Source organism: Vidua macroura, chromosome 19 (genome assembly GCF_024509145.1).
Source record: "Vidua macroura isolate BioBank_ID:100142 chromosome 19, ASM2450914v1, whole genome shotgun sequence".
Lineage (NCBI taxonomy): Eukaryota > Metazoa > Chordata > Aves > Passeriformes > Viduidae > Vidua > Vidua macroura.
The window spans coordinates 2949442-2977399 of NC_071589.1; the positions used below are offsets into that span (position 1 = coordinate 2949442).

General features: G+C 38.1%; 1 protein-coding gene across 8 annotated transcripts in view; it reads left to right on the forward strand.

The window, feature by feature from the left end:
• Positions 1–27958, forward strand: part of B3GNTL1 (UDP-GlcNAc:betaGal beta-1,3-N-acetylglucosaminyltransferase like 1) — a 105798-nt gene that overhangs the window by 23638 nt on the left and 54202 nt on the right. For all 8 annotated transcript variants that reach the window (XM_053994391.1, XM_053994392.1, XM_053994393.1 and 5 more), the window contains one exon: positions 6051–6146. In XM_053994391.1, the coding sequence (XP_053850366.1) occupies positions 6051–6146 (96 nt within the window). The remainder of the gene's footprint in view (positions 1–6050; positions 6147–27958) is intronic.

A 27958-nucleotide genomic window follows, 5' to 3' on the forward strand; every position in this document is an offset into this window, starting at 1 on the left:
CTTATTTTTCATATAAATTCACTAAAGAAAGTTTAGACTTCCTTGGTTTTTGATTACTCTCTTATTATGTGCTGAAAATAAATATGTAACATCCTTTTGTGGACTTTGGACTTGAACTAGGGTCAAGGAGAATGTTTAACAGGTGTTCTTAAAAATGGATTGCTCCAAGATAGGAGCATCTGTGGAAATGGATATTCATCTGACCTAAAGGCTTCTTTGGGGAGTCAGCAATATCAACATATTTTATAATTTTTAAGACATATTTTAAATACACCAGGGTGTATTTTGTATATTTACACCTAATGCAAATTACCTCACAGGTGTCATGTTTTGAAGAACAATTTCCTCCCTTGGAAATGATTGGGAGAGGAAACACATTTTACTACCTTCTTCCTGCACTATATAATTTTGGAAAGATTTGAACCACATAAAAATATTTCTTTAGTTTATTTTTCCTTTTTAATTGCATTAAATGGTGATCACAAAATCTTTCTTAAAGGAAATTACTGCATAAAATTACTACAATAATAATAATTGAAGTAGGGTTTGGAGACAGCAGAGGTGACATCTGCCTTTCCTTAACACAAAAGATGTTGGCTTCATTAACTATAGCTGCTCTTAAACATTCAGGATAAGGTAACTCTTATTAAGTAACTCTTATAAGAGTTATTTAATACAATTTGTTTGTAATAAAAAAATAACTCTTATTAGCTTTTTACTTTAGGATTTTTCCATCTGTGGGTTCTCATAAAGAGGCATATAGGGGAAAAACATATTGTGCCCTTGAGATAATCCTCCCTATTTTACTTGTTATTTGGATAATCTTCCTTTTCACTGAACTTTATCTAGGATCAGATGTTATGATTTGTCTAATTACAGCATCACTAAGTACTTAATTACATTCTCTTCAAGGAGGTTTACATCATTCTGTCATATTTCTAAAATGAAACAGAACACTGCACATTCTTCCACAGAACATAGAACAAAGTTTTGTACTTTGTATAACCTTTGAAAGTTGCATTTTGTACAGAAAAGCCATGGATTTTTCATGCTAAAATGCATATTTTTTCAATACCTGTTTCAATAATAAAGTTCTTTAAGAGAAGATACATTATATGAAGAGCTCCTGGGTGTGTTTGTACATCCAGTGCCTACTGCCTCATGGAGAGTTTATGCTTTTGGTTGTCTTTGTTCATTTCCTCTTTTTTAAAAACAAGGGTGGAAAATATTGGGATAAAATTGAAGACCAATTATTTTTTCATCCTCATTTCCTCTTTAGTACAACGGGTGGATTCTGACCCATAGGCTGCCTCCTCAGTAAGGAAGATTGTTTGTGGTAAAGGAAGTTGTAGTGATTAAAAACTCAAAAACACCACATCTGCAGAAAACGCCTTGGTTTTAATTATTGCCAACTCATTTAAACTTTGTTTCCTCTCACCCACTTCCTTTTCCACTTCAGTGTGCAAGGCAAAGCATAAAACTCTAAAATGATCTAAATGATCTCCACCTGAATATTGTATTTCAAATCCACTGGTGAAAGTTGGAGCAAGTTGTGACATGTCTGACTGGGTACAGAGTGCTGGGCTTTGCACATGTCAGATATGGGACTGAAATTCTCTTTTTTCACCTCACAGGACAGTTTTGTACCTCACAGGACAGTGACTAGAGGTGGCTCTAAGCAGGATTTGGTAATGTGTGTTTTAATCCTGCCCAGTTCCTCTGAACATGAGCATAACTCTGAATTTCCTGAATGTGCTTGTTGGATTTTTATTTCCAGGGTGCTCTGACCTGGAGAACCTCAGAGTTATTTTTACTATTGTTATTTGTACTGTTTTAGTTGTATCATAATCCTGTTGTTCTGGCTTTATAGTTCCCTAACTCCTGAGGATGTTTTCAATGCAGTGGCATAAAGAACATGTCTGTGACATTCATTCTGATAAGGTTATTTAGGTACAGTTCATTATCTCCACTGCTAATTGTGTGAAGTGGTAGAGTTATTAGAGAAGAGAGATTCAGGTGCCTAAATACAGACCTGTAATGCTATTTTGGCTCCTGTCTGAGACCATCAAGGCAGGACTGGCAGATGCTGGAGGCTTTTGGTGAAGCAGCAGATGAAGCAGGACTGTAGGGCCACAAACTGATCCTATATTTGGCCACTTCTTCCCCAGAGCACATTTTAAGCCATTTTTGTTTTTAAAATTTACTTGTGTTGCCTTTCAGTGTAGATATTTGTTGGTACTTAAGATAAACCCCCTATGTTGTGCTTTTACTGTTCTTTCTACTACTGTTTCTTGCTGCCATAAAGGATAAATTCTTTATATTTTTTTTCCAGAGACACCAATGCTGATTGCAATTAAATAAAAAGCTAAAAGAGCTCTAAGTTACCTTTAATACATTAAAAAAAGTAATTCTCTGGAAAGCAAATTACCTCATTGCTGTGGTAGAAGAAAGGATTGTCATGATTTTCTGTCCTGATGAGAGTTTTACTTTTTCCTGAGCTGCCATAGTCCTTTGCTATGAGCCAGAAATTTCTTTTATTCATTGTTCATGGTACTGCTTCCTATACAAGTAATATTAATATTAATATGAAAATATAATATATATAATTAATTACACAAATAATACTGATATTTATATTGATATTGCATTTCAGCAAGTTTCCAGTTGGAATAAGAAGCCTATTGCATTTATTGTATACATTACATAGTTTAATCTAGGTACAGGTATATGCCATTCTCCAGCATTTGTAATAATAAAAACAAACTTGTCTAATTAGATCAAAATGTCGAAACTTGGATGAACTCTATTTTTGCATAGAAACAAAATGAAACATCAAAATACTGAAAAGAATATTTCTAATGCAGAGTTTCTTGGAAGGACTGAATGGGTGTAATAGAGGCCAGAAAGATTTTTAACAAAGTATTTTAAATGGTATGAGAGAAGCAACAGTGAAAAACTTCTCACTTCAGTTTGAAAGCTCTAAGGAAATGCTCAGTGAATATAAAACCTGTGTGAGACATGAAGGAAATGGAACCAGTGTGCAGTTGCTTGTGCTGCCACACCTTACACAGGGGAGCTGGAGGAAGCTGTTTGTGCTCTAAATAATCTGATTTTCATTGTGTGAAAGAAGCTGGTTACATGAGCTGGGCTTTACAGATGCTGAATCAAAGGCTCAGCTCGGTGGTGTTTATCTTGCAACCACAAGTCAAAAATCCCAGTCACGTGTCAGAGTCCCATTGGGAGGGAATGGCACAGCTGAAGTGCAGAAGGGTGTGGGATTTGCTTGGCTGAGCATCTAGAAATAAACTTGATTGCATCGTGGCAATTTTCACATTTGTCTGTAAAACAAACTTCTTTAATGATGATAAAAGTGGCTTTGAGTGGTGCTGGTTCTGCAAATGAAAAGAAAGCAGCTCTTAGGGCAGAGGAGAGTGCAAACATAGAACTTCCTTCAGCACGTGAACTTTGCTAATGAGCTTGCAGCTATTTTCCTGTTGTGTTCCAAAGTTACATTTCCAAAGATTGTGCTCCAAAGTATGGCTAAACTCAATGGAACCCATTGATTTTCCTCATTGCAATGCCAGTAATTCCTAAATAACGACTTTATTTGATGAGGATTTTTACCTAATTTTTTTTTTCAGTTCCAAAAGGCTAAAAGCATTTTAAGACCTGCAATACAGTAAGTACAGAACCAGTGTTGTGAGCCAAAATTCAGAGAAGTAAACTGGAGCATGCAATGGAATTATCTGTGTGGCTAGATGGAAGAAGGAGGGAATTTTGGCTGAGACTTGAAGTCAAACTCTAGAAATCACAAACAGTGATGTATAATCCAGAAAAGAGCTGTCAGAATCTAATTTAATAGCACTTCTGCTGTCTGCCTTCACCTCTCCACCTCTCCTTGTGTGTGTACAGATAATTGCTCAAACCTGTTCAGTTTTTTCTTCAAGTGTGAGGAGTTGGGATTTGAACCAGTTGGTCTTTGGACTTCAGGGAATTACAGTCCTTTAGCTGGGCACTTGGATTCAACATTCACTTTAGTTTGCTGAAATTGCCAGCAGCATTTATGAAATTATTAGTCTGCTCAGAAATTAATATAAAAATGTGAAACTCTGTCCTCTGCTTCTAATTTAAATTTCATGCTGCCAGGAAAGAGATGACTGCAGTTCCTACTTGACTGTGATTGAAAACCAGGTTTTCAGAAAATCTAATTTGAAATTCTCCTTTTTAATCTCTCACCTTTTGAAAGTTCTTTGTATTCTATTTCTGTTCAGCTTCACTGTGACTCTTTAAATAAAGAAACTAAGTTTCCATCTTGTGCTGTTATAGAATAGCTTGAGATGTAAAATGAAGGTAATTTTCCCCTTTTACCTTTTATGCAGAATTTTGTAAAGTGTCTTTATAAGTTAGAAAAACCTAGGATATGCAAGAGAAAGCTAATGAGGGCTTGATGAATGAATACTGAAAAAAGTTACATTTTTAAATAAAAACCATCCTTGCAGCACAGGATGCATGTACATCAGCCATGACTTTTGCAGGTTTTTATCTCTGTGATGTGCTGTAAAAACATCTCTATGAACTCTTCTAATTGATATTCAGTTTAAAAGAATTTTAGGTTAACCGTCTGAAAATACCTTAGTATAACTTAGCTGTAATGTGAGGGTTAAGTTAGGATGAGAACGGAAGTTTTCCACAGTAATTTGTTGTTGTCATTGAGGAAACATTTCCTAGTTCAGAGAGATTCTGGTTTATTCTTATGGGATAAGCAAATAACATTTTCTTTTTCTCCATGCTTGTTATTTTGATTGTACTTAATCATATTCTAAATTGTGATGTTTCATTGCCAGCAGTCCCCCAGCAAGATCTTCTCATGGTGTTTTTGTTCCCACATCAAAAGTATTCACAACTGCACATGCAGAGCTCTGGCCTGACTGCTCACATCTCTCTGCAGTTTAAAGCTCTGCAAACAAAGATACCTGGAAGATTTATGAATGCTCCGGATGGAAAATGAACCAAGGGAGTTTCCCACCTCTTGAACAGAACTTGATTATCAGAAATTGGTGTTCAGAAGCACTAAAACCCTGTGCTGTTAGTTCTCAGTGGACAGACACATCCTCAGTGAGAAGCTCCTTAAAAATCAGGAAGAGAAATGGAGAGTTGCAGTATGATGGCAAATATATACAGTATATATTTGCATAAATAATTATGTCCTGTGGTACCCTGAAGGTTTTGTATAGACTGCAGATTTCAGGAAGAGCAAAGAGCAGAGTTCTGTCCAGTCACACTCCTGGGGTTCTCCTCAGCTTTTTCCTTGTCTAATCAGAGATTTGTGAACAGTTAGTGTTTCTATGAAATTGCATTAATATGTGTCTGTGCAGACACATGTAATATGTGATCCTGCTGATATTCTCTGATGCATACTGGAAGCTTTCTGAACACCTTATTATTGGCATAATAATATTAAAATTCATATTTAACCTGTACAGCTACAGAGCAGTATTAGATTAGGAGATATTGCTTACATGGGTGTACAGTGCTTCAGTGACCAAGTCAAAATGAGGTCTCCAATGTTCTGCCACGAACAAAACAAATCAGAATATGAAGGGGATTTAGCTTATTTTATAATAATTAAAAGTAATGGGGGTTATTATAGGGTATGGGACTGCTGGCAGGATAATCTGGTGTGACACAAATTCCAACTTTCATTTGCTGAAATAACTTTTGGTTGAAATTTTGCATTCTAGATGTTTGCCTATGGAAAATTTCCTTTGCAAATTTCAACCAAAATGGTTCCAATATTCCCAAGAATGAGGTTATTGGAAAGATACTCCTCAGTGTTTCCTAGAGACCTTTAAAGTCTGTAACTATTTAACATTTGAACAGAACAACTGTACCATATTACCCTAAGAACATAGAAGGGGGCTAGTAAGGTCTCTATAGATTATCTTAATTCTTGGAGTTGCCATGTTTTGAATGTTTATTTTGTGATACTGTTTTGTTGCCACGTGGGTGTACAGAGGTTAACCTAGGGGATGTGTGTCATTTTGCTTTAGATTATTGGTTGCCAAGTCAGAAGAGAGCCACTGGACTCCACTGAACGATACACTCGCTGGATCAATAACCTCACCCAGGAACAGCTGCTAACACAGGTATCTCTGCTTCAGCTGGGTCAGAAACTACAGCAGGAAAATTGCATAACAGGTTTATTTGGATGGATTTTTTTCAGTCATAAGCAGTACTTGATAGTTTATGAAGGTTATCAGATTCTCATATTGAAACATGGTTTGTTCAAGAGAAGCCAAGGTTATGGTGCACGTGATCATTACAGAACAATGACCTCACCCTGAGTGAGAATGAAGCTTTCAGGTTTGGAGTGACCCCTACATGTCTTACTGCTGCCTGTGTTAACATATGCTTTCATGTTCAAAAATTATGTTTTTCTTTTCAAAAAGTGGATTTGAATACAGAAGAGAAAAAAAATCTTTCATGAGAATGGTTCTTCTCTCACCCAAGGTACTGACCACTCCTGTATCTGTTTAAGTTTTGCTTGGGATCATTTAAAACAGCAGTTCTTCAGGCATTAAACATTGGGCTCATTATACATTGTTTGTAAGTGAGATGCATCTTGTGCAACTGAAGATGACAGTTTTTGGCATAAAGAACAGTTGTTTCATTAGGCAGGAGGCCAATGCTGAACTAAAATAGAGACTAAAAGAGACTTTGGCAAAAACAAGTTAAGCTGTGGAAGAAATCAATCCAGCTTGTGGAGGAATGTTGTACAGAATAGAAGAAATCTAATGGATGGTTTGCAGAAAACATCCCAGCAGGCTTTAAAATCCAAGTATTTGGGCTTGGGTTTTGGGATGCTGTGTTAGAAGGACATTTGGTTTTGATTTCCTTGGATTTAAGTGGTTGAAAAGATTAACATATCCTTATTTGTTAGACTTCATTATAAACTCTGTTGTGTTCTTCTAACTCCAAAAAAAACCCACCAACCACTAACAGGCCCCGCTATGGTCATTGTAACACAAGGAGTAATCTACAGACCTTGTTTTAAAATCACCAGTGGTATTACAGCTCCCTGTAATTCACCAAGGCAGAGTAATTACAGAAAAAGTTACCCAAGGAATATTTGGATTTGCCTGTGAGTGTGGCATTAGAAAAAAATACAGTTTTAAACCAATGTATTTATCTGGACCACTGTGCTGGAGAAGAGGAAGAAAAGCTTGAGGATGTAAAAGCTTGTCCTACACAATCTGAAGTGCTTCAGCTAAATGGCCACTTGATCTTTAATGAGTTAAGTGGAAAATTAAAACAAATATTCTGATTTTGAGATTATGAAAAAAAAAAACAAACAAACAAAACCCAACCCCCCCCCAAAAAAACCAAAAAAAACCACCAAAAAAACAAAAAAAAACACCCAAAAAAAACCCAAAAAAAACCTCACATTTTAAATAAGATGGGAATCAATGTGTTCTGGAAGAGATTATTTAGTATTGTGCTTCCAACAGTGGGATGCAAATATGACGACCTGGGAATTCCCTTGCAGTTTTACATTCTACAAAGACCTCTTAAAACCTTAATAAAAGCATTATTTTTACATATAATTTAGAATCACACAACTTACAGGTAGATTAGCAATTTTGGATCATACATTGGGTTTGGAACCAGCAGAACTTGTGGTACTTAATGAGATTAACAAGATGAGCTTTAGAGATTGACACCATTTGTGTGTTCCTCATTATTTTTTAACGTGCTACCTGTTCTCCACTAAGCTGAATGCAGAAACAGAAGTTCCTCAAAGACAGTAGATTTCTGAGAATTCCATGAGTGTCTGAAGTTTTGGAGAAATTGTGCTACACCAGCTGCAACTCACATGTTGTTAAGCACCACAGACTCCCTTGGAGGGAGATTTTAGGTGCCCAGTTATCAGACAAGCTTCAGCTGTGACACGAGCCTGGGCCAGCTTGGCTTTTCCAGCTTTGGAGCTAAAATTGCTGCTTGGTTTCTGTGAGCACGTGGCACTTCTGCTTTTGTAATCTTCTGATTAGAAATTAACATAGGGGGATAAGTATTTTGCTTTTTCTTACTTAAAACGGTATGAGGCAGAGGAGGAATTGAGAGTAAGAGTAAAATTTCAGCTGTACTCTAATAATCAGGGTATGAATCAATTATCTAAGGTCCCACTCATCTACCATGATATATCATATGCTTTATTGCATGTGCGTGTGTTTTTTTAAACTCTCTTCAGTACATAAACCCCAAAAAATCTATAATGATGGACCTGTGCTAATGGATTTGTAGAAACTCTGAGAGGAGCAGTCCTTCAGGGAATTGAGGAAAATTTGCTTTAATTTACAGCACGTTGTCTGCAGCAGATTCCTGTAGTGAAAGCACGTTTTTAGCTTTTTTTAGCTGTCTCTGTAGTCAGTGCCCAGCTCTTTCCAGTCACTTCTGCTGTATTTCCACGCCATGCACATGGAGATTATTTGTGCTGAGAATTGGGAAACCAAGCTACCAATTCCAAAATGAAAAAGAGCCAATTGTCAAGATCATGTTGTTTATTGTACTGTTTATGTTATTGATCAAACAATATCCTGTGACACTGGATTGCTATGCTGGGCCATGCCCAAAGCCAGGTTTGGGAGCTGTGGTTGGAGGCAGATATTTTGGGAAGTGCCTTCAGACACCTCTGTGCTGGATGCTGGTTGTTTTTTATTTGTTTGTTTGTTTGTTTTTGGTTTTTTTGTTTTTGTTTTGTTTTGTTTTTTGTTTTTTGTTTTTGTTTTTTTTTGCTTGAGTCAATACCAGATTTTTTGATCAAATGTCCATCCCTGGTCCTCATGCTGAGAGGATCTTTCAATACAAAATGCTGCCAGCATTTTAACTTTTCCCTTAGCCATGGCCTCTTGATGCTTACTCATCCATTAAATGTTTCTCTAAACAATTATACTGTAACATTCCAAAGATACTTTATGGTAGGCGTGAAATTTCAGAATATATATCCCAGAGAGTGTGGTGGGAGTGAGAGAGTACAAAGAGAGCGTGATAATGAAAAAAGCTACTTTTTAAAAGATCAATATTTGCTTCTTCAGTGTTATCTTTTGTATAAATGACAGGTGAGCAAACCACACTTTTATGGGTATACTGCTATAAACCCTAAATACATGTTTTCTGGAAGACTTGCTCTTTCTGGCCAAGAGTAAAAATAACAAATAAAAAAGGATAATTGTAACTGTTCAGTAAGTCCAGATCACAGTGACAGGTACAGGAAGCAAATGAGCAAACAAATTAAGAGCACTGGCTGTTTTGATGTTGAAGTAAGTGGAAAAAAATGTAGATTAAAACTAATCCAGTGGGATATCCGAGTCCAAATTGTGCTTGTAAATGTGACTGAGGTTTGATCGTGCAGCCCTTCTTTTACCCTGGAAATGTTTACTGGGCTGTGTAAGTGAAAAGTTCTGAATGGTTTTAAGGTTGGATTAATTGCACAAATATTTATGCAAGTCATTTTTAAGGGCTGTTGCTGACTGTAAGTAAAAGAGCTGAGTTCATGTCCACATCTGTTAAATCAGTGCTTTAGGTTAGTTTAGTCTCTCAGCCTGTGAAGTATTCTGTTCAGCCTGAAGCACAATCCCATCTCACCTACCATTTTTTCCTCCTCAAGGACATTTCCAGCCCCTCACGTGCTTGATCACTTAGGAAGCAGGCAGCAAACTTAGGGTGACTCGTGAGGAGCCTCCTGCCAAAAGGAAGGGTCTGTGGGTGATAAGGCTGGATTGTAGATAAATAACTAATGTAGATAAATAACTGTCTGAAAAAGCCACAGTGATTCTAGATGACTGTGGCTGTATGACTTCCTGATACACGCTGGACTTTGCAGGTTATCTTGGAGCTCTTGGTGTTGGAGAAATCTGGAAATTGTCACAGGTGATTTGTAGTTCTTAGCAATAATCTCTGCCAACCACCTGACAGAAGAACAGTAATTAACATTTCATAGCACACATCTCTCTGCTCTAAAAGATGCCTGTTACATTTCACTGACAGCTTTAAAAGCTGTGCTTTTCTACTTACTAAGTCTTGCTTTATTAGAGTTTAATTAATGTTTGGTGAAGATTCATGCTACAAACCAGCATTTACTGCTGATGCTCAATTTGGAAATAGTTCCATCATTGTGGTGGACTCAGAGCGTGCAGCTTATTTTAAAGACAAGAAGGACCTGACAGCATGGCTGGACCTTTTCTTTCCATAAATTCAGTGCACTCGATATTCCATATCACCATGTGGCTCAATAGGAAACTTCTCAGTGATCAGAAGCTGGTAGGAGTAGATTGCAAGTAGGATGAATTTTCCAGGTGGACCACGGATTGAATATCTCTGGCTTACAGCAGCTGTTTTGTCTACCTGCAGACAGAAAATTCCACTTTTTTAGTGCTTGGGTTGGCTGTCCATGTGTCACAACTGAAATAATAATCAAGGCAGCAATCTGACAGTGGATGTATGCAATGCCTGTTGTCTGGTTATGTTAGTAAAGGCAAAAACTGGCCAGAGGGAAAGGCTTTCTTACTTAAGAATGAATAAAACATGAAAAGGCTGATTGAAATCCCCTCCCCCCTTCCCCTCCCTCCCTCCCTCCCCCCGCATCTTTGCCACTATTAATGGCTCACTTGTGTTTGTTGTCTTTCAATAAAAAGATACTCAACACTTCCTTGGCATTTTTTTGATCACTGTTTCATCTTCCTTGACCCATATTATTTAAAAATGTGGCATTAATAGTGAAACCCTGATGTTTTTCTGCTGAGTGAAACAGCCAAAGGTGCTGGTTATTACAGCAGATTCCAGCACTAATCTGGAATGGGTATTTGTATGGGACTGAGCCTGTACCATATTAAAAAAAAAAAAAAAACCAACTGGCTGCTTCCTTTTGTGGTTGGTTGATCCTTGTTCTCCTCTGGAGGAGAATGAACCAAAGTTTCACAAGCTTGACAGTGTTTATATTTACATGTGAAAATACATGTCAAAGGGTTCATGGAATTCTAGAAAGTTTAATGAGAAGTGGCTTAGCCACATCTGTGAACTCAAAGCACAATTAGAACTTCCCAGTGAGGCTTTATGAAAAGGCAGCTCAGGGTCACATATTTTGAACTTAGAAACAGGTTTGCTGGAATTCAGAAATGTATACAGCTTGTGCTTTGTGTGTGTGCAGTTTTGCATGAGTTTAAAGGTGTCCCATAGGGGAAGGAGTGTTAAATAACTTGTATTTTTCCTCTTCATATCTTGCTTGATAATTTGCATGATTAAACAAGGCTGGAATGTGGCTCATAATAGATGGTAATGTTAAAATGGAACAGAAATATTGTAATATAGTATAAAAGGGACTTGTGATTACAATAAGTTTGACTTTATTCCAAAATGTTCTTGATGAATGCAGCATTACAGCATGACGGATTCTTGTATGGCAGAAAAAGCCTGATATGACTTTGATGGACACAGAAATGAAACTGGTAGGAAACAGCTATTTCTCTGTGAGCTATAAACTTCTGATGATGTTTTCTTGTATTTTTAGTAATTAATGATACCAATAAGGAATGCAATAGATTTGCCTCCTAAATGCCATTTTTGTAGACATTTGATGTAGCAGATGGACAGGTAATGCCAAGTGTAAAGGAAAACTGTCCAGGACTGAATTTTCAGAAATGCATAATTGGCCTTCCAAGTTACTATTGCCATTTATGTCTCCTCAATACTCTTGAAAATTACTTTGAAAAATAGGGCAAGATGTTAAAATAAATTGAAGACAATTTGTTAATTTAGAGCTGCAGTTAAGGACATGGATGGAACTAGCTAATAACTTCCAGTTTCTGAGTACTCCACTTAACTCTTGTTTGATCTGCCATATTTATCCTGTTGATGTGCTTGTGCTGACTTCCAAATAAACAGCCCTTAAGCTTCACTTTCAGCTTTTATAGTTTAAAGAATTACACTTTTTCCTCTTTTTGAGGCACAAAATCCAGTCTTTATTTTAAAGTAATAGATAAGATATTGAAGTGGCCCTAACTTTTTTTCCTTTCTAAACAAAAAGCCCACTCCAAATAGGCATTTCCAGCTCAGTGATGTTTATTTTTCAGCTCGTTGTCCGAATGTGGGAGCACAGAGCTGACATACCTTTCACTTCTGTAATTTGCTTTCTTTGAATTTGAAAATCAAAGTGCTGATTCCAAGAAAGAAGGGAAATATTTTTACTGTGGCATGTACTGTAATAAAAATTTATGGATTTCAAACATTTTATCTGCAATGCAACTCCCTCTTGTAGCCTAATACATAGGAAAAAACATTTCTTTGTCTCTTGTAACTGCACACTGAACAGCTTTTCACTGTTTTAAAAATTGTGTATGAGCACGAGTTAAGCACATTCTATTTGATCTGTCACACTCAAGATTTTGTTCCTTAATACTTTTTTATACTGACTTCACCCTGTCATGTTTGACATTTGTCTCCACAGTAGTTGTTGCTTTTCTGATTTTTTAACTGCTTAAGGAAGCTGAGTTTTAAAATATTTACATCCACCTTATCCTCTCATAAGTATTAACAATATATGTTACACTGTTGTGTTTGAATTTATATTTTTCTTTTCTGTGTTGTAAAAAAGCCAGATTCATTGTCTAATCTGACAGCTTTGGAGTTTAAGAATCCAGATTTAATGAGTAATTCAGTTTTTATGTATTTTTTTGTTCCCCTTAATACAAGTGTGACAAACTGGAACATGGGATTTTTATTCTGTTTTTACAGTCTGGGCCAAATGGATTGTGATTAGAATTTCTTGAGCTGAAATTGTGCAAATAAATTACAGTGAGCTTTTCAGTGCATTAGCTTGGATCAGTGTAGCTGTGTCCTTTTTCATAAAAAATGGATATTTGTCTGTGCACTTATGGCAATTTCATCATCCTAAAAGTGAATAGCATATCCAGTTCCACTGATGCCTTAAAGAACCTCGAAATGAAACACCACTTTGGAGGCAATATCAGTATAGGAGGTAGAATAAAGGCTGGTCTTTATTGGAGGCCTCCAAGGGGCAGATTTGGAAATGCCCACCCCTGCATGGGGCAAATGCAGTTTGATAAGTTCAGCAAATCAGCATAACTGACAGAAATGCCCACTTAGAGACATAAGTGGTAAGTCAACCCTTTTCTGAATTCTCCCCCCTTTAGACAGGAACTAAACTCTGTTTAGGAAAATGTGTCTCCAAGAGCTGGCTTCAACCTTGGCTTCCAGAGAGCCAAGATAGGAAAGGGGCCTTGGACCCCCAGTTTGGAGCCTCTGGAATGTATTTTATCTTTCTGCCTATCAGGGTAGGGAACAGTATTGGGGCTAGCTACAATAATAGTCTACAGAGCTACAAATACATATGCAAAGAATATAGAGACTATACAAAAGCAAATGCTGCAGGTAAGCAGAGAAGGAGGATTTAGGAGATGCTGGAAACTACTTCTTTGATTTCTTCAGAGCTACTGAAACAGAAAAAGCAGATGTTACTGGACTTCTTTTTATTAGACTAATTTGGTACCATTCATTTATGGTGTTGAGTTTACTGGAGTGGATCTGAATCATGACTGTCAACATAAAAGAGAGGTGTTCAGAAAGTTTGTATAGTAAAAGGAATTATTATTTTCAGGTGTATAATTCCAGAGAATGCCAAGAGGTCTGTATTTATTTTGGATAATTCTTTGCATACCTATACTGTAATAATGTCAGAAGGAAATAAATATAATCATGAATGTATGAATCTCAGGGTTATATTATTTCATGAAATAGAAAAGATAAATTGCAGATACTGCTTGCTGTCTAGTGAATAGTTCAAACTGTACTTAAAAGAATGTTTTAATCTTTATCACTTTGGAGCATTTATCTAGCCACAAAAGACAAAATAAGTATGCTGTCAATAATGGAGCTTAAACTTGCTTTCTTTCCTTTTTTTTTTTCAGGGAGGAGGTTGGTTTTTGGGCATTTTTTGATTTTGATCAGACTGCACATATTACACAAATGCTTCTGGTTTGATTTGTGTCTTATCTAGTGTACATTCTTTTAAACCCCTTTGCCATGTTCTTTTTTAAAAGCTAATAAAACAGGGTCCAAATTTGTGCTTAATATCACCTAATAGTTTCAGTGACAGTTGAAATTTATTTTGAGCATGCATTCCAGACCTTTATTTTTCTGAAACCCATTGGTTTGACACTGTAATTTTGGGGACTTTGGGACTGTATGGACAGATCTTATACTCTGTATTTTCTTTAGTGTGTTTTGCTTTGTTTCATTTTTGCCATGTTCTTCCACTACATCTTTTGGAATTGGTTGTTCTGGCTGTGACAGCACTCAACAGCTTTCACTTTCTCACTTCATTCTTGGTTTCATCTCTTCCCCCATATAATTTTGTCTTCCCCTGATGCTTCACCAAAGAGCCACAAGTTGACCACATCCTTAATTAATTGTCCATTCATTTAGCAAGGAGCAGATTGCTTAGTAGTTTTTAATGAAGAAATTGAAATGTAACCACTCATAAGAAAGTAGCAGAGGAATAGTCATCTGAATATTCTTACTATAAAATCCTGGAGAAAGCAGTTCTGTGTTCATGAAATCCTCTCTCTCAGTCAAGCCTCAGAGGAAGGAGGTAAATTGGTCACCAGGTTGGCAATTGCATTTAAAAGGGTTTTAATGTTTCTGAGAGAAACCAGACTGTCCATGTGCTCACACACTTTTACACACTTCTCTTGGTGCACTGCCAGGCCAGCAAGGTGATAGTGAGCCCAGGCTAGCAAGAAGCAAATGAACTGTCACAGCATTTACAGCTGGGAAAATGCAGGGAAATCTCAGCTCTGTTATCACAGAAGCCAGAAGGAGAGATAAAGGAGTCATTTTAGTGTAGACACTAAAAGAGGCGTGTTTAGCTTTATGTTCTCAGTGTTCTGTTCCTTCTGTGCATTTCCTGAGTATTTCAGCTGAAGGACAATGTTGGGGAATGGCTGCAGGAACAATTGTTCCATCGATCCTTGGCCCTGTTCCTGCAGCCATTCCCCAACAGGAGAAAAGATTTTTTTTCCCCCCCTGCTGTCCTAAATGCAGCCAGCAATCAACCTCTGCTTTGTGCAGGAGTCAGTTAAGAAAACCTTATCACGTTGTGTTCCAGCCCTGGAAAAGTGTCTGAGAATTACACTGGTAAGGAGTGACTGCCCTTGTGATTTGTTCTTTAATTATTTCTCCTTCCGTTCTTCTGCTTCTCCCTCTCATGATGAGCCCCACTGCTAATGAGGGCTGCAGACAGGCTGATGTGCATCTCCCTTTTTTCCTTCCTCCTCTGCCTTTTAAAACAGGCCTAGTGACCATCTAAAATTGTAGTGTGGCCATGTCCCCAGAGTTCTAGCCATACTTTTCATACTGGCACTCTTCTACTATAAATAAATAAATATGTGATTGTGAAATGAAAATAAATGAGAAACTGCTACATTCAAATGTTTGACAGTCTTAGAAGCCCTGATGGCTCACTGGAAAGAGCAGGAAAGTGGAGGTTTCAAGTGGCAGTGCTGCTAAGCTGTCCTCAAATGTGTTTTCTTCTCTGAACTGAAACTCAGGTCAGGCTGAATGTGTCCATTGGTACATCTGCATCCTCACTTTTTTAGGGCTGAGATTCTTGGGTTGAGGTTTGTTGTACTTGGCATGAATCAAGCAGTCAGAGGGATCACAGCTACCTCTCATGGAGCTTGCTACCTCCACCAGTGGGCTGGTGCTCCTTTTCTCTCCAAAATTTGAAATTAATGCGTTATCTCAACTGCCACTTATTTGGCCACCTGACTTTAGAAGGGAATAACCAGCACCATCAGCTTTTCCTACCTACCCTGAATTTCATTTTAATGGCATCTTTCAGAAGAATGCAAATCTTAACCTAGAAGCCAAACTTCAGCGTCAGATTTCGCCTTCAAAAAGAAAAAAAAAGAAAAACACAAACCCAACAGCCTTTGGAGTCAGTAGGAGAGATTTTTTTTTGTGTGTTGTACAATCATTCATAGCTGTGCAGAGCAGATGTTGACAATTAGGAGAGAACAGAGGCTGGTCTGTGGTCTGTGGTTCACGTGGGTAGATGAAGGCTCGAGGCTGCGGCGATTTCCTGTCAGCGCGAGCAGGTCCTGGGGGCTGCAGCCCAGTCCAAGTGTACAAAGTCACTTTTGTTGGCCTTGGTTCTGTCCCTGGGCTGAAAGAATAATGGTGCTGGAAGGCTCAGTGTTCTGGTCTGAGAGATCTGTGTCCATTGATACAAAATTATGGGTTGAAAACTTTTTATGGATTTTGTTTCTTCGCTAGATGTTTGCCTCCTCTTTTTAGAAAGCACAGAACAGCTGACCCTTTCATTTACTGCAGTAATTACCACTGTGTCATGTCACATTTTAATCCTTTTAGCTTGAACCATATTTAAATCACAGTCCCTCCCAAATTTGAATGTATTTTTACACAGTAACTTACATGGAAGCAATTTCCTGCAAATTAAAAATGATGAAGTGTTATCCTTTTGCCTTCAGAGCCATTTTCTGTAAAATTCTGATGGTTGCAGGTGACCTGGGGCACCTCTGCTGTTGTCAGCACTGCTTGGCATACTCGTGGAAATAGGAATTTCCCAGTAGTTAAAGGAATGTAGCTCATTTTGTCTCTTAACTGAATGGGCTTGTTGAAGTAATGATGGTGTTGATGCTGTTTTCAATGGATTCCCATTTGCCTCTTTGCTGCTAGAGCTGTATAAATAATCATATATTAGTGATGGAAAATTAGAAACATTTTTGACTGCAAAGAAGTACTTCTGATCTTCTAGTTTGGCAGGTGCAGGCAGTGATGGAGAAATCATCGCTGGTCCTTTGGGAGGCCATGGTCAGAGGAGAATGAACAAAATCAGCTTAGTGCAAGAGGAAACTTTGTAGACCTGGTTGCTATTCAGAATCTGAAACAAACAAACAAACAGAAAAATTTCTGGTGTTCTGCCATATGTTAGATTCACTCTTGCATGGCTTTTCTAGCCAAGCTGATTATGGAATGTGAGCACGTTAATGTCAAGTTCCAGTGATTGGGTCTGTCATCCTGCTGCTCTGTACAATGCAGGATGCTATTGAACACAAATAGAGCATTGATAAAATGACAAAAGCAAAGCATAAAAATATTTCTTAAATGGCCGAAACAGTATCTGTAGTAAATACATGTTTTGTTATTCAGGAACAAGAAATTATTTTCTGTCTGACAGGACAGCCTGCAGTTCACTGCTGCCTGAGAACTGGGTCCCTGTGATAAGAATCTGACTCAAAGCTTGGGTTGCTTGGGCTTCTTTTTTTTTTTTTCATCAAGTAGGTAACGTGAATAATTTTAGAATAAAGAGGAAGGAAGAAATTACATGCCTCAGTAGCAAGCATGTGTTCTCTGATACTTTAGTTTCAAGTTCTGTATTGAGGAGAGGTGAAGTCCAAAATCTCCTTTTATAGCAGGATACCAGGTGCAAGCAGCCAGACATAGAACTCAATTCAGCTTTCTCTTCAGTGAAAATTATAACACAGCTTCAGCCTTGATGGCAAACTGCCCCTGCTGTTTGTGCTGATTTGGTAGGAATAATGCATAAACAGTGCTCATAGATAGAAATTTTTAGTCTGAAAGATGTCAATGCATGCAGGACTGGAAGTCCTGGTGAAGGAGAACCCTTGGAGCAGCCCCAGCCCGGGCACTGACACCCTGAGCCCCCTAAAGGCAGGACAATTAAGGATTGGTAATTAACAGTTGCTGTAAAAACCTAAAGCTACCTGTGTCAACTCAGAATGGGTCATGCCAAGGAATTTACCTGCAAATTACCTGAAAACTGTCCATTGTTTCATTCTGATGTGTATCAATAGCCAAATCAGAATATTTCCAAAATTACACGGAATCCCAAGCTGAAGAGTTGTTTTGCAGGAAGGCAGCCTGATGTTATGTTCCCCCCCGTGACACTGGATTTATTGTTGCTGTCTGTGCAATTTTGCGTGAATAGCCTGAAGTGGAATCTTTTCTCAGTTCTGACCTCTTACCAGAGAGCTCCATAAACACAACTAATACATTTTACAGGGAAATAAACTTATTTCTAAAACCAAGCTGGGAAGCTACTGCTTCACATATTCTGTAAGTTGTTTGAATTTCCATTTGGGATTTGATATATTTGGTTAATTTTTTTTCCTGGCAACTTTGGTGATTGTAGAATGTAGAAATGTAGAATGTAGAATGTAGAAACCACCATCAGCAAACAAAAATTTTTACTGGTTTTAATGATAATATAAATAACAGGTTTTGGCTTTTTTGACTTCTGTCAAACCTTTTTTTAAAGCAAAAATGTGTTATTTGGACTCAAATCTGTGACTATCCATAACTACGTGTGTGCAACTGGCAAAGAGAAGTAACTTTTCTACCTTTTACAAAAACCAGAGCCTTATTCAGGCATGGTTTTCAGAATTACCTCTTAAAATGTATTTTAACTCTGCCTGTTTGAATTTGACCTGCTTTGCCAAGGAATTGTCTTTTTATGCCCTGTTGGGCAGATGTGTGTTTGTACTGGCATTAAGTGCTGTTAAATATTTGCTGTTATTTCAGGGCTTCTCATTGTCAGGAATTTACTAATAATGAGGGCTCTGGATTTTATACATGTCCCCTGTAGGCTGTGTTTGCAAATCTTGTGCCATTTATAGTGATTTACACACCAGCTGCTTTAACTGTGGCCATCTTTTGACCACAACTTTACATTTGTTGCTGTTAATGAATTTTTAAATACTGCATTTAGGAAAAGTGCTTCTTCTTAATGTTTTTGGGCAATTTTACAGGGCTGGCAGTGATTCATTTCAAACACACTCCTGGTAGATGTGCTTGTATTAGCATGAAAATTTAATGCTTCTTTTGTTTGTTTGTTTATGAAGAGAAAATAGGTAAATGTTGCTTTCATATTTTCTATTTGTAATTTATCTTGACAACTACTACTTGTGCTCTGCTGTTATTCTTTCCTCCTTTACCAGGTTTCAAACCTCCAAATTTGATCTTATAAGTGTAGGTTTTTATGGAAATTTGTATGTACACAGCTGCTAGAAAATAAGAGAGCATGTGCCTGTGAAAAAATGACTGATTACCAAATAAACTTCCCAAACTGAAGTCTGGAAAAACAGGACTTTCCAAGCAGGCTAGAGGTTTATGGGAGAGGAAGAAAGCAAGTCAATTTGAGTACTTTGCACAGCTGTTTTAACAGAGTCATTTCATCCGTGTGATTCTATAGAACAATTTGAGGCCAAAAGTAACACATAAAATTTTTTTAATTTGTTTTGAATCGGTGGCATATATGTGGTCAAAAACATCTGCATTTTGGAACAAAATGACCAAAAGTTTAGCTCATCCTGCACTGGTGAAATGCTGCAGCTCAGTAACAGCTACGTTTTCTGAATGCAGTAAACACGAGACTTTCCTGATCATAAGTAGGAGGAACAGATATATTTTGTCCTTTCTAACTGGTGGTTTTAAATATTTTCACTAACAGTGAGCATAATAAAAATCTTGCTTTAAATTGAAGGGTGATGCTTTTAGATTCTTTCACAAATTAAATACCTGTACTAAGCGAAAATGTCATTTTTTGGGTGTGGATAAGCAGATCCTGCTTTCATATTTCCGTGCCTGTAGGTGCCTAGTTCTTGATTTCCACCATCAGAAATGTGTAAGGAACATTTAATAACATCCAGGCTGCAGTGGAGGGGGTGAGAGTTCTCCATCCATGTGTTGGGAGATATCTGATGACAAAGAGAACACATTTCTTTAGGTAAAGTGCAGCAGATGCCAAACAGCTGTGAATCATCAGTGCTCTGTTCTGGAATCTGAAATGAGAACCTTTGAGCCTGAATTGAAGAAAGATTTGTTTGTTTGTTTGTTTGTTTGTCTTAGCACAAAACTGACTGGTTTAACCCTTTCTCTCCCCTGCTAATTGCAGTTATCTACCCTTGGATTAATAAAGAAGGTTATGTTGCCCTTAGATTAATAACGAATTCTTCTGGCTGCCTGTCCCTCTTAAAGGCCTGCAAAATACATCTCATTAGAAGTCAGTAAAAACAAAGTGTCAGTTTAGAAGTCAGATCCTGTTTTGGCTTTGTTAATGTCCCTTGACATTAAGTGCCTGTAAGTAGCTGACCTTCACACCCAGCAACATAAACAACTCCAGGATACCCTGCTTGTGCCTGTCCAGTGCCATGGGCTTTTGGTCTTGCTGCTCTTCAGTGCCATCATTTTTGTGTTTTGCTGGCCTCTGCTGCTGCCTCTGTACCATTCTCAGTCCATTTGGTCCATGATTTGGCAGATGATTTTTTGTATCCCCTGCGTTCATCCACTTCTCTCCATCAGCCACACTCCCTGCCAGAAATCTCTGCTCCATCAATAAAGGCGTATTTTGGAATACAGTTAGACAACAGAATGCCTCTTTTTCCTTGCCCTTTGATTGTTTTCCATCAGAAATGAATAGTTTTAAACCTAAATACTTCCCCAAGCGTGAATGGCTTCCCCTCTCTCATCCTGACAGCTTCTTTATGCTGTTGCAAGGTCCAGCAGTCTTTTTGCTGAACTCAGCATGGAATTTCTGAGCCCTAATGCACAAGTGCTCTCCAGACACACACACAGAGCATTCCTGGGTGCTTGCTGTGAACCTTTGGAGCATATCCCAAATTTAATGGAATGGTTTGCTCTGTCCAACAGAGAATGAGGCTGCCAGAGGCTAGGAATGGTTTAAGAAATGTGGTGCATGTGGGTTGGTTTTCAGAGAATCCATAGAAAAAAAAGAAAAGGATTGGGAAGCTCACTGGAGTTATGAAAGTTGTCCTGAAAGATATGGGAGGGAAGAGACTGAAACAAGTGGAGTTCAAAAAAGGTGATTGATATGCCTGAGGCTGAGGGGAGAAGCCAAAATTAACAATACTGGTTTGTCTACCTTGGAAATGGAAATTGCCAAATCTTCTCCAGTCTCTTGATGTGAGAAATAGATTTGTAAAGAATTCTTAAAACTTAACAGAAAGTTCACATGGTTTTGTACATCTGTGTGCAAACACTGAGATAAGGTGTGCTGACTTAGGAAGGCCATGGAACAGAGATGACATTGTTAGAGATATTGAACTAGAAATGAGTTTCAACAAGTTTCAAATGACGGCCTTGCAAAAAGACCAGATATTTTAAAGAATTTGAACTATGAAAGATGTATTATAACAAGACTATGTGAGGAAAGAATATAGGTGATTAATGTTAGAAGTAATAACAGCACTGTGTGGCAAAAGCTAATAGGATAAAAACATTTATAAAGTATTATAACCAAGAAAAACATGAATATTCTGATGGAATAGCATTAAGTTTTACATCTCTTATGTCTTACTAGTCATCAAGACTAATAATATAATAAAATCTTTTAAAAACACCTCTCAGTTACCCCATCTCTGTAAAAACTAGGAAAACCAACATCTTGCTTTTCATGGCTTATTTGTGAACTTGGTGAGCCATTAAAAGAGCAATATTAGCACTCAGACATTGGTTGTAATGATAAAACACCTTTGGTGAAAAATGCAGGTTAAGGTTGGAACTAACAAACTGTGTAACTGTTTCTGGGTTATTTTCCTGCTCTGACACTCAAACTGCTGTTGTGTCCCTTGGGAGCTGAGGCATGAAAACTGGAGGAGTGTGTTTGGGTGGGAGCTCCCCACGTGTGTGGATCAAAGGGGCTGGCTCTGAAAGCCTCACTCACTCACTGGCACTGGGGCACTTTGTGTCCAAAGGCAGCTTGGAATTCTGTGTATGCAATGTTGTTACGAAATTATTACTGGCACTAAACAAAGAAATATTTTTTTCCATTTGGTAAAAAATATGAATCAAAGTTTTCTGAGTTTCAGTGGTATTTTTCATGAATGCAAATGTATCGAAATAAGATTATTCAGTGTTTTGCCTACTTTTTCATCTTCAGATCCAAATTAATGTTGTCTGTTCTTATTGCAGAATCAGTCTGACTGATATCATGGAAGAGCTGGAGATTTTTGTATTTTAAGGCATGCATTTTAGTATATTTATACAGGATACGTAAGATGATTAGAAGCCAGTAGATTCAGGGTTTATTTGATTTTTTTTTTTTGCTGTCAAGACAGTTGTAGCAATATTAACAAGTATTCTGTATGCTAAAGAGTGCTGTCTTAGTGGATGCTGATTTATTCTTAATTTGAACAGACTGTACTGTAAGGTAAGGATTTGGACTTGATGATTCTCGTGTGTCCCTTCCAACTCAGGATATTCTCTGATTCATTTAAAGAGAGATGGACTCGCTTTGTTTGCATTTCCTTGATCCACTTATAGGATTGGGTCTCAAGCAGTTCTTTTTGTGCATCAGAATCAAAGGAAATGCATAATGCTACTCAGATGCAACAATTGTAAACAGTTATTTGAGAGAATTTGAGAGAAGCCATGCTACACTTTAAGGTGGTCATTACATGACAGCAGCTGGAAGTGCTTATTTTCCTGGTGTTGTGTTATGAAGTAAAGTATCATTTTTTGTGTTATTTAATGAGATGAAAACCCTACAAAAAACAGATCAGTGTTGTCGAAGTAGATGGAGAAAAACAGACTCGTTGAGGTTGTGCTGCAGAGAGCTGTGTGCTTCATAAGTAGGAGTCCAACAAATGCAGCATAGAGCAGGGAACATTAAAAATCACTTTTTCTTACTAGAAAAGCAAAGTAGCCCCATCACCTCCTGCTGTGGCAGAATGCCCCTCTGCTGTTCCTTTCCACCTGCTGTGAAAACACTCCAGCCCGTGCTTTGGAGAAAAAGTCCTGTTCCACTTTGCTCAGTTGGGTACCACACTCAGCAGAGGTTTTAGAAGGTTTTTCATCAAGGCACATACTAAAGCCAATCCTTTTTGCTTACAGCTTGGAGTCCTAGTTTCGTGTAAGCCAGTGTCTGTTTTTTCAGTCTCTGAGCACTCTGATCTTCCTTCCAGCCTTCTCACCACAGACCTCATCATGTGCAGTGAGAGCTTACCATGGCACTTGTCTGAGGAAGAAAAAAAGATAAAGAAAAATATTATTCTGATTTGTAGAGAGCCAAGATCGTTTCTGTTGATTCGTTGATCGTTTCTGGGGTCTTTAGAGAACCTTACACAGTTCAGGGTATTTCTGGGTCAGTGATTTTTCTATTTTGATGGTGGAAAGTGTATAGACATATGCTCCAGTGCTTTTATATTGTGTTTGCTTCTGTTTCCTCACAGGCCTTTGAGAAAGAAGCTGAGGGATGTTTGGAGAGAAGGCTGGAACTTTTCTGTGGAGTTGACATAGTTAGGCACACTAGTAAGGACTGATGATAGAAAACTCCCTGAAAAGGAAATGAAAATGACATTGTATGTGTATTTCCAGAAGAACTGAGTGAGAGGCTGAGTGCAAGATGAGGTAGCCACGGGGAGATGGGCTTCTCTTTTTGTCACTGGGCGTTTCTGTCATGTCTGCTATCTTTGAGCCATAATGAGATGAGATTTATGTATTTCTCTCTCTTCATGGTGGGGAATTATGGATGAATTCCAGCTTGTTCTGTGTGTATTGTGTCTGCTCTTTGAGGATTGGGTTAAAATGTGCCATTTCTAGGTGTTTTATTGAGGCAGATATTTTGGTGAGTGCATTGTCACAGTACCCTGAGAAGTCTGTAGTGTTCCCCCTCTGTTCTTTCCCCCTGTGATGCCCTGCAAATTCTTTCCTCTGTTCTTAGCTTTTGGTTTTATTTTTCTTCAATTTTTGTATATGGCATAAATATACAAATATATAAATATATATACATATAATATATATATATATAAATATTTGTATATGGCATATGAGATTTTGTATATGACATAAAGAGGAGGGAGTAATGTGTGATCAATATGTCAACAAGTTTAATAGTTATATAAAAATTCACCCTGTGTCTATATCCTTGTTCTTTGTCTTTTTCATGGAGATCCCTGCATGGCAGTGCCACAGAAGTGTTAGCAAATCTCAGCTACATTCCAGTGGGGAGTTGATTTATTTTTCACATCGTGGCCAAAATAAAGAATGAACTGAAAGCAGAATCCAGTGCCATCTACACTTTGGATGTGGTTTTTGGATTGTAGATCTGTGTCGCCAAAAAACAAAAACAAACCCACCCCAACAAACCAATTAACAAAGAAATCTTGCAATAAATTAAAATCCACACTCCTAATTCACTCACTATTGTGTGATTATACAGGAGCTGGCTGGACACTTAAAGTGTGAAAAGCCAAAAAGCCAAAAAGAACTTTTCCTTGTGAGATCTTTCCAAATGTTTCCCTCAGCTGCTGCTATAACAATAAATAAACACAGGACAATAAAAAACAAGGATAAAATGATGGAGCATAAATCCCTTAATTACATGATTTATATAATAGGTAAGACTATTCAGAAGAGAAGGATTGTGAAAAAAAATCCTCTATTTTTTAATAAAGGTGCTTCATTCTATGTATAGTACAACCAGTTTTGGAAAGAATGAAATGTAATCTTGTCCTGAGAAATCTATGTGATAAATCTTCAGAAAATAGTAAGCCACTGTACATAGGAAAAGTACAGTCTGTGCTTCCAGGGCATTTCCCAAGATAAATTTCCCTCATGAATGAGGTCCTTAGTTGTTGAAAGGAATCTAAAATAGAAGACACATCAGGTCTTCCAAGTTGAAAACTCCATCAGGGAGTTCATTATTATGCACATAAGATCAGCTGCTCTAAGGTTCAGTCCATGTGTCAGCATTTTTTGAGTAGTAATGCTTGTCCTGAATTTGGTCAGCTGCATAAACTTAAAACAAATCTATAGATATGGTGAATTTGAACACCAGAAGGAAGTGGGGGTTTTTTAGGGTTTCTTTTTCTGGTAAAGCAAGTGGTCAGCCTTACTGTTTTGTGTCTCAAAAAAAAAAAAAAAAAAAAAAAAAGAAGAAGAAACCCCAAGATATGAAGGAGATTAGTAGTGGTAAATGTTGGCCACCTTTTGGCCATGGTAAGAATTATGAAGCAGATTAAGAATTTGTTTCTGGCATCCCACCAGGATTCAGGATTGCAGCATTTCCAAATTTCTAGTTCTTTCAAAGCAGAGTAGTCCTGTCTCCTTGATTTCAGGGGAAATGAAAGCTATGATGAGATCTGCAGCAAAAGCAAAATTGGGTTAGAATGATAACCTCCACTTTACTCACTTGGAGCGTTTTGTATGTGGGATTAAAAGTAAAATGTGAGCAGTCTGATCTGGGCTGAAGTAATACATAATTTCCAGATTAGCCTGACTTGATTTAGGGCACCAGTATCCAGCTGTACTTGGAAATCTGCAGTAACAACCATGTGATCATAAGTCATTTGCTGTTTACAGATGAGCCAAGTGCAGCTTTGATATCCAGTATTTTTTCATGTTATTGTGTAGAGCTGTGTTTGTAGAGAGCTACTGAGAGCTGTCCTTGCTGTGGAAGGCACCTTGTGAGGATTCATGCTGACAGCAGGTGATACCTGACGTTATCAGAGCATTTAGGAGCTGTTACCTCTGTGTGTGCTGCAGAGAAAGGGGCACACCATGGCCACAGGTTGTTTTTCATTACAACCTTTAAGGCTGTGTTGCAGATACTTTGCATTACCTACACAATACATCTAGAAAAACTGTGAAAATAAGGAAGGTGATTGCATAGGAGATTTCTGGTTAATAGTGATACTGGGAGTAGTAGATAGGAAACATTGCAAAATACCTTTTATTTTCATACAATTGTAAAGCAAACTTGTGTGTGTTCATTTCTGCTCTTGGTTGGTCTAAACAAGGCAGCAGTGATGTCTTTATTTTGTAATGAAGCATCATTCATCATAAAGTTTGTCTTAGAGTAAACACCTATTTCAGATTGAATTTATAAGGTGTTTTGCTCCTGTATTTAAATGCACTGAACTGCATTTTTAAGCTGTAATTCTTTTGATATTTTAGTTTACAAAGGTTCTACCTCCTCTCTCTCCCTTCTTCAGGATCCCACCCATTTCCTTGCTGGTGCAAGGGTTTAGCTGACTTCTTGATGAGCCAGTTCAGCTCTTCACAAAGAAAAGAGACAAAGGTTTTCCTGTTTGTTTAATGGCAAGGTGTGGAGGAGCACCTGTGCAGCACAGAGGTGGGAGGAGGCAGAAACCAGGCAGGTGTTAATGAAATTGTTGTAGGGTTGCAGCCAAAGGTTCCTGAAGAGCTGCTGAGCTTGTGTAAGAACTCCCTCCCATCCAAAACTTGGCTTCCAGCAGGAGCCCAGCACCCTCCCTCTTGCTTATCTTCTCCTGAAGGAGCTGGTTGATCTTCCTGGGCTGGTAGGAGATAAAGAGAGAAAAATAAATGGTTTTTTTGCTTTGCTAACAAGCTGAACTGAACTGCTGAGGATTCAAACAGCGGGGCTGTAAGAAGGGAAGTCAAGGTGAATGCATAGCCAGGAGGGGAAGAGCAGCAAATCCTTCTCAGAGCCTCAGGTGCAGCTCCACCAGCTCAGGCAGCCCTGCAGAGCTTCACGTTGTGGAGCAGCCAGAGAACACAGCAGAGCTGATCTCATGGTCTGCTGCTACCAAACAATCCAGCCAAGATCCTCGTCCTCTCACTTCCTTTTTTTCTCTCTCCCTTTTTTGCCAGCTTAGCAAGCTGAGTCAGTCCAACTTGGAGCTGAAGGAGAGCCAGAACCAGTGCCAGGGAGGGGCTGGACATCCGAGGCCAGGAAGGGGTGGTGGGTATGGGGAACATGGGGCTGCCTCTTCCCTTTTCTCTGTGGGTCAGTGCTGCCCAACTCATGGTGCAGCACTTTCAATCAAATCAGCCTGACAGAAATTAGTTATTTATCAAGATTTCACTCTGCTTTGCCTTGGTGAATAGCACTTTCAATAAAATCAGCCTGACAGAAATTAGTTATTGATCCCAATTTCACTCTGCTTTGCCTTGGTGTGTAGTCAGTGATCAGCACCTCTTCCTTGCCTTGGTATGTTGTCTCTCTGTCTAATGTCACCAGGTCCTGTCACTCTCACCCTCTAACAAAATAATTTTCAGTTCTTATACTCGCCCTAGATATACATCATATATCAGAATAAAGCAAATTTGTTCTTAAAATTACACTTGACCATTGCACTTATCTAAGGTATTGTATATGCACATTATTTTCAACCAAAAAGGAAGAAAATTAAATCTTGATTCACAGATGTATGAATATAAAGTTCTGCTTTTGTTTTGGCATTGTATTAATGATGTGAGGTGGAGCAGTTAGCTGAAGGGTAATCTTAATGTTTGCAGTATGTTCAGAGGAAGACTTAAAAGACATATTAAAAAAAAAAGTTTAAACCAAGCCAGTATTTATATTAAAAAAAAAAAAAAGATAACCTGTATGTTTCCACTTCCTGTTTAAAAGGACAGTCTGGCAAAGCCAGCAGAGAGGTTTAGCTGGTGATGGTGACTTTTCTAACAGGCTGTTTATACAGTAAAGTGCCAGACAAAAAATGCCTGGGAATTGTGTATATATTTCAGGAGAACTTAGGGGAGTGGTTCCTGTACAGCAAGTCTTTCACAGTAACTGATAAGGGTTTTTAATGTCTTTTCTAAATATCATAAAATATATAAAACATCTAATACATGCTTTGTAGGTGGACAGAGCATGTTGTGTTTCTTTGCTGCTGCTTAGGGGACAGATTTCTCTGCAATGCCAACTGTTTGTCTGGCTTCACTTTCACAACCACGTTTCTCTAAAGGCTTCCAGCAAGACACAAGCATCCCTTTCACAGAGAAAGAAACAGCACAAGGCAGAATCCAGGGCTGGGGGCAAATGCCCACCTTGGGTTTTAGCCACAGGAGGATGTGAGGGGTTTTCACAAGTGAGGTGAGGTAGGCAGTGATTTAACAG